The sequence below is a fragment of the Exophiala bonariae genome (genome assembly GCF_035927105.1).
Source record: "Exophiala bonariae strain CCFEE 5792 chromosome Unknown scaffold_41, whole genome shotgun sequence".
In the NCBI taxonomy this organism is placed as follows: Eukaryota; Fungi; Ascomycota; class Eurotiomycetes; order Chaetothyriales; family Herpotrichiellaceae; genus Exophiala; species Exophiala bonariae.
The window spans coordinates 201,666-217,185 of NW_027042516.1; the positions used below are offsets into that span (position 1 = coordinate 201,666).

A 15,520-nucleotide genomic window follows, 5' to 3' on the forward strand; every position below is an offset into this window, starting at 1 on the left:
GTGCAGGTGTTTGGATTTGGCGTTCGAGCTTCGAATTGAGAAAATGGGCCGGAGAAAGTGGTTTTTCCATTCAACGAATCATGTCACGTCATTCAGGGAGGTGGTCCGGGAAGCTTGGCCGACAGGAACGGCCTCAGGCTTGGGTTTCGGGTTATGGACAGATGGATGAATCAAACAGCCCACACCATCATCCAGATACGACTACGACGACAGCAGAAGAACAGACCACATATATATTATCTCAAGTTTTATTGTAATCCCTCCAGGAATGCCTGGCCGTACCCAACCCCAATTCCCTTCCCATTCCCGTCTCTCTTCAGCTCAGCCTGTTTATGTGCATATCATCTCAGCCTGCTCTCCTCCGCTTCTCTTTTCTTCTGGATCCCATTAAAGACCAGGAATCAACTATAGCAGTATATCGTATCGTTCCAGCTCGTTCGTACTAGCTTTTCAAGCACCTCCCCTAATGGGGTAGACTGCTCACACAGTATCTAGCAGATTGTAACAGCCCTCCCAGCAAAACAAAGCAAATGGAGACTTTGACTGTTTTCGCTAATCTTGACATTTGGCTGCAGATTGCCCTCACCAGCACCCATAACAAGGAAAAGGAAAGCAACGGAAGCAAATCTCTTATCTCAAACGCCTTCCCAATGAAATGCAATCATGACCCTGCCTCGGCCTCGGACTCGTATCGTGCCACGTGAGTTCCGATCGCTCTACCGCTGGGATCGGTCTGTTGAGACCAGGTGGGTGTCCATCTCATCACTGTGCCGGCACAGTACGAGGGGAAATGCTCGTCAAACATGGTTCGGTACCAGTAAGCTTCCTTGCTGGTTGGTACATCACTGCCCCATTCTGGTTTGGGGTTGGCCAACATCTCATCCGTCACATTAGCCTCTGCCGTGTCTTTCAATCCATCAATCCAGCCATAACCGACCCCATCGCTGAATTGCTCCTTTTGGCGCCACAGGATGTTGTCTGGTAGATACGGTTTGACCTCTGGCTCGTCTGTGGTGTCGAACGCCTTGCGCAAGATGTACTTCTCGATCCGGTCCTTGGTGATCATCTTCTCTTGAGGATCGATGTTCATGGACACTTCGAGGAACTGCTTGTCCAGGAAAGGAACTCGGGCCTCCACACCCCACGCTGATGTTGACTTGTTGGCTCGTAGACAATCTGCCAGGTTGAGGTTCTTGATTCTCTTGACTGTCTCAGCATGGAATTCTTCCTTGTTTGGCGCCGCATGGAAATAGAGGTATCCGCCAAATATCTCATCACTTCCTTCTCCACTCAAGACCATCTTGACACCCATGGCCTTGATCTTTCGGCTAAGCAGGTACATCGGTGTCGATGCTCGGATAGTGGTAACATCGTAAGTCTCAAGGTGGTAGATGACATCGGAAAGGGCGTCCAATCCTTCTTGAATCGTGAATGTAAAGTCGTAGTGCTTGGTTCCGAGGAATTTGGCCACCTCGATCGCAGCCTTGGTATCAGGGGCATCCGGCAGACCGATCGAAAAGGAGTGGAGTTGGGGAAGGAAAGTGACGGTCGACAACTCGTCGTCATCATCAATGCCTACCAATTTGCCGCCAGTTCGGGGCGTGACATGACCATTGGTCACTCCGTTGGTAGTTCCGTTGGTAGTTCCGTTGGTCAATTTGCTGGCTTGTTGTTTTTCAGCAATGGCTCTTTGACGCAGAGACTCTCGCTGGGCAATTGAAGCAGTTAAACTCGAATCGAGCCCTCCTGACAACAGCACACCGTAGGGGACCTCGGCCATGAGCCGTTTCAGGACGGACTTTTCCAGAGTATGTCTGATCAACTTGTAATCGATGGGAGTGCTGGGAACTCGCTTGGGGTCCCACCACGAGGGCTCAAAGTAACGTGTGAGTTTGTCGGTTTTTGAGTCATAGACATGACCGGGTGGGAAGGAGTCGATCTGGTCGCAGACGGGTGCCAAAGCCTTGAGTTCCGAGGCGAAGAAAACGGCGCCAGGTGTTTTGGAGGAGCGGCCGATATAGAAGGATGTAATACCGATGGGATCTCGGGCAGCGATGGTTCGATCCTGTTCCTTGTCATAAAGAACGAAGGAGAACATGCCATCGAGCTGCTTGGGAGCATCAATGTCGTGTTCCAGGTAGAGTGGAATGATCACCTCACAATCGCTGTGAGTCTTGAAGTTGTAAGGGGTCTTGAAATGTTTCCGCAAGATTCGGTGGTTGTAGATCTCGCCGTTGACGGCCAGAGCCACTGTACCTTCATCGTTGACCAGAGGTTGGGCACCGCTATCAACTCCAACGATACTAAGTCTTTCGTGACAGAGAATGGTGTTGTTCCCAGACCAGTTGCCCGACCAGTCGGGCCCACGATGCCGCAGACATTTCACACATTGCAGGGCTTGGGATTTGAAGGTGGCTATCGACGGATGGCTGCAAGGGGAGAATTAGTTAGTTTCATCTGTTTGATGTCTCCAAAGAAAGAACGACATGCTATGCATGGCGACGGGTGAATCGAACATACCCATGGCAGGCGAAGATACCACACATGACTGACTGCCCACGAGCTTTCCTTAGGAGAATGTTGGAGGGTGTGATAGTATGCAGGTGAGGGAGAGTGGCGGCGTGGGATTTGAAAGAATAAAAAGGTGTCGCATCGACTCACAAAATTTGAACGTCGCGGGATGACTCAAGAGCCACCCCCCTCCAAGATTCAACATATTGTCATAATATTTCCATTCACCATCCTTGACGGGTCCTCAGCCTTCCACCGACTCCACTTTTCGCCTGACGGGGCGGCGACGATAAAGATAAGGGATGAATGAATGATGAATGACTGCCCATTTACAGTGGAGCTCCAGCTGGGTCAATGACTTTGAAGGCCGAAGACCGGGGCAATTCTGACACTGGTTCCAGCTGTTACTCGTACGGATGCACCGCAAACAGGAGGTGGCCCCCTCGTGCAGGTCTGTGTTTTGCCCACTCGTGGCTGCGGAAAATCTGGTACAGTAATTGAATTTGACCTGTTCAGCACTGGGCTTGGGCTTGGGCTTGGGGTTTGTGGGTTGCACAAAGTCGAACTAAAAAATCTCCCAAGGGAAACTAAGGCTTCCGTCGACGGACGGCGCTATTGACCAGGGAGAGAAATCCTTACTGTACCTCGTACCGTGACTTTAACCCGGCTCGATGGGTTTGGTGGGATGACATCCGATCCCAAACAGAGCCGGGCCCTGGCTAGAGGGGCCAACGAGCGCCTAAGAGGAGCCCGACAAGCCACTTGCGCTCCGTAACACAGGCACTAACACGCCTAAACGGCCATAGTCGAGAGAGCCGAAGCGTAATATTACTGCTCTGGGCCGAAACATTCGCGCGCTTGGTCTCTAGCCCTGGCCCTGGCCCTGGCGCTGACCCCGACGCTGATCCGACCGGCCTTCTCCCTCTCCATCCACGACATCCCCGTCCTTTGACTTGACGTTTCCGAACATTATCAAAATTGGAGTTGGAGCACTCGGTACAGCAAGGACCTTGCACACAGGTAGGGATTACATGCGAGTTGCGGTGAAACTAATTTGCCTCGATGGTTGGGCACGCGACTTGACATAAAACTTCATTTCTCACTTGGAAGGCTGCCGGAAGTCATGCTGACAATCAGACTGCGAGCTGACTTGACTGGTGCGATGAGGTCTCCTTTCTGCAAAGCCCTCGGTCATCACATCATACCTGGGGTTGGGCATCAATTTCCCCAGTCTGCAGATGCAGATGCAGACGCAGATGCAGATGCAGTGCATCGTACGAGTGAGGAGATTCGGAACAGCGAAAAAAAGCATCGAGATTGAGGTCGAGGTCTCCAATTCAAGTGTGTCCAAGCCGCATCGTATCGTCGGATGCAGTCTCAGTCTCAGTCCTGATACTAAACTAACATCCGACCCCGCGTTTTGTCATCCAGAAGAGTCATGCAGTTGACCTTTTGGCACCCCCACGCTATTCACAATTCGGCCGCTATTTTCAGCTCCCCGGTACTGCCACGGTCCATTGTCCACCATCTTGTCTTGAATTGCCCTGGTACAAGTAGCACATGTCCATGTCTCTGATCTCAGTGATCAGCAGACCTAGCCCTGGATATCGCATTCCCATGCAGTGCCTGAAAAAAAGCAAATCCTACTTGCCGAGTTGGCAATGCTTTCCTCTTTGCCCCAGACACCAGACACGTGGTTTGCACACCGTGGTTCCGATGATTCATTTGTCTGCACTGCTGCAGCAGTAGTCCTACGCCTGTGCCCCTAGGGAAAAGACACCGCTCCAATGCCCTTGCCAGAAGGCTGCCCCAGTAACAAACTCCGCGCTCAAAGAAAAACCCTCATGCAAGTTTGGAGCTGCTGGTCACCTGCAATCGCGCATTTGCTGTGACAGCACCCATCATTGTCGTAAATTCATTCCATTCGCTAGTATCATTCGCAATTTGCCAACGGCTTTTAGGGTGCGGGGTTTTCCTTGACGATGGATTTGATCTTGCGATCGTATGCGGCCCGATCCTTTTTGAACAGATTGTATGCATCGGCTTGAGCTGGCGATTCGGGGTTGGGATCGTTTAGCAGATCCTGAATGCCCAAGAGAATCTGCTTGATGGTGATTGCAGGCTTCCAACCTTCCTCCTCATTCAATATAGAGAGACAGACGGTGCCCGATGGGTACACATTCGGGTGGAAGAGTGGTGGTACAAATCGACCTAACAAACGATTGTCAGCATTTCCCCTGCTTCCTCAGATCTGGTTCTGATGGGTGCATTAAATCCCTCACATTTGGGTGGCTTGGTAGGATATTCGTCAGGAAACGTGAGTGTCAACTTGAAAAGTCCTCCTTCCCAGATCGTCTTCTCGCGACCTGGAATTCCGACGTCCCAGGACTTCAGATCAACCACCCCATTTGTGTTTCGGACTGGTTTGGCGAAGAACCCAAAAGGATGGTCACGACGCCACTGTTTTCTATCCTCAAAAGTTAGTGGGTGCTGACACAAACATGATGATCTCGGTCGTTCCCTTACCGTTCCTCCTGAAGACGATTTTGACACAGAGACATGATGATGACTGATGAGAAGGCTAAAGGGAGAAAAACGCAACGGATGAAGCGAGGTGGTATCACCAGTCGGTAATATTTTGACCCCTGATGGTGATGAAGGCAGCGATAGGTGGTGATAGCAGTGACAATGGCACAATGAGAGATGATCAGTGATCCAAAGTGTTTGATCGGATATGTCAATCCAAAGAATTGGCTGGATCTCTCAATTGAATCAGTTGCCTCACACCACAGGCAGAAAAGTGAACTAGAAGTGAGGCTAAGGCTGCGGCGGTAGCCTCAAGCACCAAATTCAAAAGGCGGCTGCTAAGTCTTGGCATCGTGTCCATCACGTGCTGAGCAATTCCCCGCCGGAGTTTGATCGGAGTTCAAGTTGGGGGATGTCTTTGTAGATCATCGTGAAGGGCACAAACAAGGGTATCATTGATCTAAATAATCAGAGATCTTCTTCCTTCCGTGATGGCTAGGTCATCTTGAGCTCTGCATCTGAACAAGTTTGTCCATCTGCTCAATCCATTTCTTCGCAAATACCGCTTCGGTGAATCGCTCCGTGCTAGCTCGTCCTCTAAGTCTCATTGCATATCGCTTCTGCGCGTCAAGTGAAGCGACTTTTTCAAATGCTTCGGCAAACTCTTGGTCGGTCTCTGCGAGATAACCAATGATTTCTCCCTCGTACGGTACGACAATGTCCATCTTGGGACCACCGCTGTTATGTACCACCGGAATCAATCCAGCCGCAAGACCTTCCACGTTGCCGATCCCGAAATGCTCCGAATACATGCCATTTGTGATGATGCTACATTTCTGCAGGTGTTCCAGAATCACAAGAAATGGTGCATCACAGATGAAAGTTGTCGCGTCGTTGATCTTCAACTCACGTGCTTCAAGTCGTAGTTTGTAAATGTGCTTCTCGTCGGGTGTGTTGGCTCGTACGGACCCAATCAGAACCAGTTTGGGTTTCACCTTGGACCTGCTATTGTGATAGTACTTGGCGAATGATCGCAGGATAAGAGAATGGTTCTTCTCGGGACGGAACTGAGCGATATAGAGTACGCATTCATCTCGTGCCTTCTCGCTTTCAGGCGTGACCTTGATCTTCGCCTGGAGTTCCTCCACAGGACAAGGAGGGTAAATGATGGTCGCAAAGGAGGAAGACTCCATTTTGGGTTTCCATAGCTGCATGATATGGCCCTGAGTCCAGGTTGAATTGCAAACAACAACATCGATTTGTCGTCCAACCCAGCCGTACAACCGCGCGAAGATGCGCCAGTAATTCTTTTTGCCCTTACCTTTCAATCCCGTGCCGGCTCCAGAATGCATTCCTTTCCCTCCAGTCGTATCGTCCAAACTCTCCAGCATATCGGTAGAGATGGTCGGGTAATGAACGTAGGCTGCTGTGGGTATTTTGGGAAACAGGTACTTGCAGAAAGCCACAGCAAAGGCGTAACCCATTGTGTCAATGAAAATGTCGGGCACGAGTAGTTGGAATGCCTCGTAAGCAAGAAACATGGATCCGAGCGATTGGCCAAGTAACGTGAAAGAGGGATATGTGCTGGCGAGGACAAAACGTCTTCTCGATAGATATATGAACACCAGCGAGTGTTCTTGTAAGGTAATATTGAACCTGTTCTTGACCGTTGATACCAACACTGATCTATCGATATCATGATCACCAGTATACACAGCACAGATAGCATTGGGCCATCTCCTTTGTGTGGCGGCAATGGCAGCCCAGAGGACTCTTTCACCTCCACCACCAGCGTTGCTATGAATATTGTTAACTTCCAGACTTTTCTTGTCACTCTGATCCCTCGAGACTCACCAAAAGGGATGGAAGAAGCCGACTATGCCACTCCAGCTATCTCGAAGTGGTTGACCATTTTCAGCCGAACCTGTACTTTCAATCTTCTCCCAGCCATCTTCCACGTCCGGGAAGAGGTTATGCCCTTCCGCAACTGCATTCCTGTCCTTTTCGATTTTAGCAACGATTGCTGCTCTTCTATCTCGACCTTGAGATTCTAGGGACCAGCCAATAGCACGTGTCAAAACTTTGACCAGCCATAAGCTTATGATGGGTACGAGAGGGATCGTGGCGAGAAGTGCCAACAACATAGAGGTAGCCATTTACTGAGTGGTCAGGTTACTCCCATCTAGACGGAACACATTCTCGTCTTGACTTGTTCACTCTTGAGGTGAAATGTGAGGAAGAGATCTGGATGACGTAGCCTCTATTCTCCTGAGTCCCCACGTCTTAGCGCGTTCAAGTTGGAGTATCAATACGAAACGAATACCAAATATACAATACGACCATGGAAATTCGATGTTGGAGTTCAACTCGAACACCATCAATAGCACCACGCTCAATTCTCAGATAACATTGCACGGATGCACGGTCTCATTCAGATGTGCACCTTCAATGTTGTCAAGGTCTCATCTCACACGCCATGGCCTGCGATCATCTGCCACTAGGGCTCCTCTCCAGGGCCTGAAGTCGACCGTACATCCTCAACTGCAGCAGCGCGACTTTCATCCCTCACGACCAAATCACCTCCTCCCAGAACTCCTGCAGCTTTCTCACGCGGCATTCCAAGAGATCCATAGTGTATCAGGTCTGCCCTGGGCATACTCAATACCTCTAACCGCGGCCCTCTTCCGAGCGTCATGGATACCGATACAATGCCTCATCGCGCGAAACCGGAAACGGCGTCAACTTGTCAGTCAACCTCTTCTCGCCTGGCGCTATGTCTACCGGAAAGCCGCTGTGGAGGCACGGGGTAGACGTCCCGCCACAGAAGCCGACGCAGAGAAAGCAGCCCAATGGGTCACACAAAAACTCGAGGAACGGAAGACATCCTTGAAGAATGATCTTCCCTACATGGAGCCCAAATGGGAATGGATTCTTCCGCTGGCGTTCTTGCCTGTGTGGTTCCTCAACGCAGAGACGATAAGGAGGATGTCGTCGGACACGAGGACCGCCATGGCTTGGATAGGCGGGCGAGGCGACACCACCGACTCTCCAGCGTCCGTCTTGATTCCCATCGAGTCCGGCCTGGAGACCGAAAGTCTGGCATGGACATCTGACCTTGTCTCGGCCGATCCTTACATGATCCTGCCTGGTGTCTTCCTGATTCTATCTGTCTGGAACGCCCGAGTAGCACTGGGGAAAGCACCAGACCCTCAAGTGCAAAAGGAAATGCGGAGGACACGCCTTGGCCGACTACAACTCGAAATTCCCCACATCATCCAGCTACTTGCCGTCGTATTTCCCTTGTCGCTGATCTGGCAAGACATGCCATCTGCGGTGGTGCTCTACCTGATCGGGTCCAGTGCTACAATGCTGGTACAGCGAGCTGTGATCAAGAATCTCATGGGCGAGACCAAGGTAATCAAGCCGTTAAACGCCAAACTGGCAATGGGGCTCAAGAAACATGGCGAGGAGACGGAGAGTAAGTCCGTCTTTGACAACAGAGCCCCAATATAGGAAGGCATGGGACTTCTTCAGGAGAACCTCCATCCATGCCGACCGCTGCTCCAGACCTGCTGGCCACGACATGAGATGCGATGAGCGTCAAGCAAAACCCCGTTCCAGGCCACGAACCACACACACTCCCTCTCACTCAGGGTGCGATTTATGTCATATAGGCATTGCATTGCTCGGAACAACGCTGCGATACGATTCAGTCACGGTCGTGCGACCCGTTGATCGAATTATTCCTCGACGATGGCAACAACAGAATTGGTTCCGCTCTCAACACGACACTCATAGCCGCCAGATATGGACCCGTTGGCCTCATGCGTTTTAATAGCACGAGTCGTGGAGCTAGCTCTCTGTGCTCAGCATCAGTAGCGCCTAGGCGCTGTTTCTCGGGTGTCACTCCGTCCGGCTGATGTAAATGTATATAATATTTTATGTATATCAAATAGAACAGAGTGAACTGGATAATCTTGGTGGGTATTAAAAGTCACCTTCTCACTCTCATCCTCTTTGATCGTCTCCTTCCTCCCCAGTCTGGTCCTTAGGTATAAGTAGTTTGGTGAGTGGCGTTTCACACTCATATTCCGCTGAGCGTGCTCGCTGCTCGCTCAATTCCAACCAGCTCTTCCAAAAGGTTATAGAACCTCTTAAAAGTGCGAGATGTCATGGCGCAACTATGAGAATCTATATAACAGTGATGAAAACAACCTCCTTAGTTTTTCGTGTAAAAGAGACTCTCTGAGCCTTGTTATGTAAGGGCCTGCTACCGCTTCCAGAATCTATTTACTTCTTTGGAATTCTACAGGCTGAAGACTGACCAGATCAGTCCACCATTACTTAGATTGTTGGGGCGTGTAATGATACGCCAGCCTTTCATCGAAACCATGATCAACATCAAGGTAAGGACATGCTCGAGAACCTATAGCTTCAATTACGCCTTTGGTAGAGTACTGTCTTGGGCAAAATAAATTGGAACCCTTTTCCCAGGGGAAACCGGCGGGCGTTTCGCCTCTTCTAAGCCAAAAAGGTAAGTGGTGAGAGTACTTCGGGGGTTGAAATCAACTATAAATATAACACCGTTATCAGAATGCGAAAGGATAGAAAAGACACACCATTTATTGTTCGCTGTTCAGCAGAAGCTAAATGTTTACATACATACAAAGTACAAGCAATGAAGTAGAGTGAGTTCAATTCTTTGAGGTTGTGTAGAATCTCTGAACTTGTGGAGCTCGCAGGACTACTTCTTCAAGATGGTCATGTATGCTCCCCTACAGTGAAAGCCTGTAGCTCCTGCTTTCAATCCCTTCCCGTTGACGCCTTAGCTATGCCCATAATGGCTCGCAATATATGCTGTTTGCCTCACCGACGAATTGAATTATTTCTCACTTTCGCGGTTGTTCTCCGTCTGCTTTCGCACCCGAGGGGTTGTATCATGAAACTCGCACTGGCCTCATCTCTTTAGCCCTAATAGCGTCTCATCACAGCTTGGCCTTGACCTCACCCTGAGGTGGAGCAGATGCATCTGGATTGAGCACCACCGCACCAGTGGATTCACCCTCTCCAAAGAATATCACTTCCACAGTCAGATCATCCCTGTAGCGTCTCGAATATGGGCTGGGCAATGTGAGCAGAGCGCAAACCATATCTCGATCCCTTCCACCAAGTGCATTACGGACAAGATGAGTCGCGGCATTCTTGTCCTCGACGACGAATCGACTGTTATTCTCAGTCACCGCCCATTGCTGCTGGCGGATCGGCTTCTCACCAACCTTTTGGCCACGGTCGTTGTCGACTCTACCAGTTTTGTCCATATTCCCACCCTTTTCCACAGGAAGAGTAGAAGGTGCGGCTGACTTGAACCATGAGCTCAACCAAGCTGTGCTCGAACTGCCGGAAGTGGATGTTTTGTCCTGTTGTTCGATCCATTGACCAACAAGACCTATGACTTCTTCGTTTGTAAGCATTTCCCACAAACCATCTGTAGCCATCACCACGAAATCTCCTTTGGCAGGGTCAATTTTAGTGCTTGTTACTACTGGTTCGGCTGTCACATACGGAGGCGTCTTCAAAAGATTGTGCGGTGTACGCCCAAACCAGTGTTTCTTGATTCGATCTTGAGTTTCACGGGACCACTTGTAGAATGCATCACCAAAGGCCCTCGTAGGTTCTAGATTTCCCAGAACACGACCAGCGCGGATGACATGGTCTTCGCCGGGATGTTCAGCTCGCATCCGAGCCTCTTCATTAGGATTGGAACCGGTTTGATCCTCGGACAAGGGGGTGGCAAACCACTTCCCAGTCTGTTGATTGCGGCGTCCAAGTACTGCACGGCTGTCACCGGTGCAGGCCACTCGAAGGGTTTTGCTCTGAGAATCATAGAATGAAAGAAGAGCACAAGATCCGGAAAGCGCAGGAGCTAGAATTTCGGCTGCGAGGCGCTTGCTAGGATTTTTGTTGAGTTTGTTAACGCTCTCGAGGCAGATTTCGTTGTCTAGTTTGACGAAGGCTGACTTCAACGCGGCATCTATGGCGGCTGGGGGAGGGAATGGTGATTTGCCATTGGAAAGTGCGGCCTTGTAAGTGGTATTGAGTTCTCTTGCGGCAAATGAGATCAAGACTTGCTTTAACTTTGCTGAGGTGGTCCAACCTGAGTGACCGTCGAACACAGCCCAGAACATCCAATCCGAAGAATTTTGGCCGTCTGTCGCAGCAATACTGTTTGGAACCTCAACAACTTTCTCGGAGTGATCATCTTCGATGGGATCGTTACTGGGCAGTTGTACAACATCATATCTGACCACTCCACGACCTCGATTTACCAAGAATGATTGTTCATTTTTTCGCATTCGCTCTGTGGCTTGCTCCGGTGTCATCATCTCTAGAACCTTCCTGCCGAAATCGTCTGTGTCCTTTGCCAGTGGACCGTCACCAACAATGGGGCCAGTGAAGAATTGGTCGTTATCGACGACTAGGGCCTTGCGATTAGGCTCTTGAGGAACCGTCACGGACGCAGCCGAAGTGGACTCCGTGCCAGTAGGCGATTGGATGCTATCTGGGGAAGTGGACACAGATCTTGAGGGTGAGGCTGAGAGTGGTGAAGTGGACTGATTGAGAAGATGTTGTGTCCCATTACCTTTGTAGGCGTACCAGGCACTGATTGCCCCCAAGGTTCCAACAAAAGCGATGGGGATTTTGGGAAGACGCATAGAGGCTTGTAGAGGTTGTCTTGAGGAGCTGTATCTTCGGACAATGGCGGAAGACTGGGCAAAGGTTACCGCATGATTGGGAGTGGACAAGGAGGACTTGTTGACCAGTTTTCGAAGGGCGGAGCGACGAGCCGTGCGAAAGGCTAGGACAGCGACTCGACGCATGGATGCGGTAAGGTCAGAGAGACGAGGATAAAAGGGTGTGGCATCTAGGAGAGAGCTGAAGGAGGAAGAGAGAGGGCAAGAGATGCGGTGGGAGAGGAATGAAGGTGGCCGATGTTGTACAATAGTAGCAATACAAGTGAGAGACAAGAGATTACATGCACTGCGAGTAAGGCTGCGTGCACGTGACACTCTCTACATGATCGGCGGCCTCATGTTAGGCGCCAATGGGAGTTCGTTTTTGTGCCCATACGAGTAAGAGTCATGCATTATTCCCCATCCCGCACCTGAGACGTCACCGTCACCACCACTTCCTTGTAAGTTGGGGATTGAATTATTTATTTTGCGCTCCTACGAGTACACTTTTGGAATCCCACCATCACCACCACCTGACTCTGACCACCTAATTTTCTACAGGGGGCAGTTGAACCCGCCCTTGAATTCCTTCTGTCCCTCAACATGTCTTCTCGTGCCCTCCGTAAACTCCAACGCGAGCAAGAGCTGCAGCGCCAAGTTGATGAGGCGAAGCGTGCCTATGAAGCACAGGAAGATTCCGAAGATGAAGGTGAGGATGAGGATGACTTAGATACCACCACCAAATCACAACCCCAAACCACACGACCCAGAAATGCTTTTGACATGCTGGAAGCGGCTGGAGACGACGACGACTCGGGGGGAGATGACTACGAGAAGATACCGCATCCCTCAGACGCACAAACCTCTTCTGCACCCGTCCCTTCTTCCTCGTCCAAGGCAAAGAAGAAGAAAAAGGCAAAGGCAAAAAAGAAAGCAAAAGCCGTTGACAGAGTAAAGACCGACGAATCTGGAGATGAAGTTGATCGAGCCCTCAGGGAATTGAATGCCAAAGATAAAGCCTCTGGGGAGCAAGCAACCGCAGATCCAATTCCCGGATGGACATGGGAACTTGAAGCCACGAAACTCTTGAATATTGAAGAGAGAAATCTCAACCCAATAAATGAAATGAAGAGTCTGTTCGGTAGCATTGCACTTGAAGGTGAAGGCTCCCGTTCTTCTCCACGCAATGTGCGTCGTCGAGAGCAGAATCAACAAGGTGGTGTTGATCTAGCTACTGCTCTGACCGGAAGATACTCGGTAGCTAGCAAGGGTAAAGAACTTGGTGCCTTGGCTTCGAGAAGAAACATCTTCATTCAAGGTAAGGAAGAGTGGCCATTGTCTACCAGTGGTGGTCTAAGTATGGAACTACTGCCCAAGCCCCAATCATTCACAAAGCAGTACAACATTGTGCACAACAATGTCTATCGAGAAACTCAAATGCATTTCCGCATGGCTGTTGAATCCATGGACCCCCAAAGAATGATTGGTTTACTTTCCATGTATCCATATCATATTGCCACACTTCTACAAGTTTCAGAAATCGCAAAGCATCAGGGTGATCATTCCGTCTCGGGAGATCTACTTGAGCGAGCACTTTACTCCATTGGCAAATCCGTCCACAGTTCCTTCCCATCTTCCTTGAGAAGTGGCATTGCTCGAATTCCATTCAACAAGCCAGCTAACAGAGAACTCTATCTTGCGATATGGAGGTATATCTCCAACCTAGAGATGAGAGGAACATGGCGGACTGCTTTTGAATGGTCCAAAATCTTGCTGCAGCTTGACACTCTAGTCGACCCTTATGGTGTTACCCTGATGATTGATCAGCTGGCACTCAGAGGCCGACAACATGCACAACTGTTAGCTCTCTGTTCAGACGATGCATATGGTGGTGCTTGGAGCCACCTACCCAACATCCAGATTTCTCTCGCACTAGCTCATCTACGAGCCGGAAAACCGCGCGACTCACGGAAACAACTCGCTCTTGCGACACATAGATATCCTTACATCCTCTCCGCCCTGGCCTCAGCACTCGACATTTCGCCCTTACCAAAATCATTATGGGCCAAACTTCCCTCGACCGATGCCGAGAAACTCTACACTCAGCTCTACGTCACTCGTGCAAAGGATCTTTGGAATACTCCAGAGACAATAAGTCTATTAGTTGAAGTCGCAGAAACCCTCAACCATTATCCTCAAGACTCACGGTCCTCTACGAAGCTCGAAATATCTCTAGAAGAAGCTCGACACATCATGCTTCTCGAGATTCCACATCTGATCGCCCTTCTTCCCCGCCGTTTCACCAACCTGCCCACTTCATCGAGCGACGTACTCCCTCCTCCAAACTCTGAATCAGATTTTGTTCAACGGGCTCCGGGAGCCACAGGTGGTGATGGAACAATGCAGACCATATTCAACGCCGCGGGTGCAACTGCTGGGGCAACTGGCTCTCTCGTACAAAGGATCATGACATGGTTTCAGCAACCCGCTGGTCCTAATGATGTCGAGGGTGAATCAGAGGGTCAAGTAGCCTTACGCAATCTACAAGAGCAGCTGGGTGGAGATATACCCCCTCAGATGATGGAGCAACTGCTGCAGATCCACATCAATGATGCAGCAGAAGTTGATCCCGCTGGACTTGGTATGGCTGGAGGCTGGGACTACTACGAGGAAGCGGCGGCGGAACAGGAAGATGAAGACGATGATAGTATGCCTGAACTTGAAGACATGCCCATTACTGGCCCTGTGACACCACGTCATCCACACGCTGCAATGGTGGAGGAAGATGACGAAGAAGAGAGCCACCAAGCCACAAACAACCAACAATCTTCACTGGGCACAAATCGCTCCATCCTTCGACACGTCGACAGCGACGACTCGGATGCCGACGAATCAATCCCAGCATTCCCCCGGCGACCCATTCCTCCTGTCGCACCAATAGCACCTCTCGCGACCACACGAATACCCGACCCACCAGCTGACACCGACTTCTCTGACCCACAACGTCTACAGCGCTGGCTATTGACCACCGGGCTCACTGAAGTTCAGTCACAAAAGACCTCTTTGGCCACATATGTCGCAAGACTGAAAACACTGCGCAAATCCCAGCAGACCTGGGTCGTCAGCATGGTGCGTCAACGAGCAGGCCCTGACCTTGAAACTCAGCTAAATCGAGCTCTGCAAGACAATTAGCTTGATAGATTGATGATTTCCATAGAGCCGAGGACATAGATGGCTAGCAGCCTAGACCAAGGTAAACAGATGCAACAGGCAGCTGTAAAAAATAACGATTCAATCCAGCGGCAATCAATCTTCTCAGTTCCTTGTTCCCTTTGTGCTTGTGTGAACCGAACATCGCAATCCTTGAGATCTTTGCCCGTAAGCCAAAGTGAGTGTCTACCTAAGTGGTAACGATCCCACTTCCGACAGGACCGGTGCAAGTGCAAGTGAACCAGATCGTTGTTCAGCTGTGGCGAACGACAACAATGGACACAGAAAGTCGAATAAGTGACAATGACACGTAGATCCGTCGACATGAAATCAAAGCACACACGCCTGATGCAGGGAGAAGAAGCTCATCGCCACACCTGTTTGTGGCGGTAGTGTCGGTGTTGTTCGACGGGCAGGCGGAGTGTAAATAATGACTCTCTGTGCGAAGGGTGCAGCGGCCACCAGCGAGGCTGCAGACTACGAGGCAGCCTGGAGGACACAGTATCGTCGGTCGCTGTGTTGTGCTGTGCTGCGCTACGCTA

At 50.4% G+C, this 15,520-nt stretch overlaps 6 protein-coding genes across 6 annotated transcripts; 2 read left to right on the plus strand and 4 right to left on the minus strand.

Moving 5' to 3' along the window:
- Positions 1-661: 661 nt before the first annotated feature.
- ASN2 (Asparagine synthetase) lies at positions 662-2,524 on the minus strand (the record flags this gene model as incomplete). The annotated part of the gene is made up of 2 exons (XM_064853879.1): positions 662-2,415; positions 2,521-2,524. The coding sequence occupies 2 exons, from the start codon at positions 2,522-2,524 to the stop codon at positions 662-664; spliced, it is 1,758 nt and encodes a 585-aa protein (XP_064700614.1).
- A 1,944-nt stretch (positions 2,525-4,468) lies between these two features.
- HUS5 (SUMO conjugating enzyme Hus5) lies at positions 4,469-5,072 on the minus strand (the record flags this gene model as incomplete). The annotated part of the gene is made up of 3 exons (XM_064853880.1): positions 4,469-4,722; positions 4,794-4,978; positions 5,038-5,072. 3 exons carry the CDS (start codon positions 5,070-5,072, stop codon positions 4,469-4,471), a joined length of 474 nt encoding a protein of 157 aa, XP_064700615.1.
- A 465-nt stretch (positions 5,073-5,537) lies between these two features.
- On the minus strand, positions 5,538-7,193 carry LTR84_010344 (uncharacterized protein; the record flags this gene model as incomplete). The annotated part of the gene is made up of 2 exons (XM_064853881.1): positions 5,538-6,834; positions 6,892-7,193. 2 exons carry the CDS (start codon positions 7,191-7,193, stop codon positions 5,538-5,540), a joined length of 1,599 nt encoding a protein of 532 aa, XP_064700616.1.
- A 292-nt stretch (positions 7,194-7,485) lies between these two features.
- On the plus strand, positions 7,486-8,550 carry LTR84_010345 (uncharacterized protein; the record flags this gene model as incomplete). Its single annotated transcript, XM_064853882.1, has 1 exon — positions 7,486-8,550. One exon carries the CDS (start codon positions 7,486-7,488, stop codon positions 8,548-8,550), a length of 1,065 nt encoding a protein of 354 aa, XP_064700617.1.
- Positions 8,551-10,022: 1,472 nt separating this feature from the next.
- LTR84_010346 (uncharacterized protein) lies at positions 10,023-11,915 on the minus strand (the record flags this gene model as incomplete). Its single annotated transcript, XM_064853883.1, has 1 exon — positions 10,023-11,915. One exon carries the CDS (start codon positions 11,913-11,915, stop codon positions 10,023-10,025), a length of 1,893 nt encoding a protein of 630 aa, XP_064700618.1.
- Positions 11,916-12,371: 456 nt separating this feature from the next.
- LTR84_010347 (uncharacterized protein) lies at positions 12,372-14,960 on the plus strand (the record flags this gene model as incomplete). The annotated part of the gene is made up of 1 exon (XM_064853884.1): positions 12,372-14,960. One exon carries the CDS (start codon positions 12,372-12,374, stop codon positions 14,958-14,960), a length of 2,589 nt encoding a protein of 862 aa, XP_064700619.1.
- Positions 14,961-15,520: the final 560 nt, after the last annotated feature.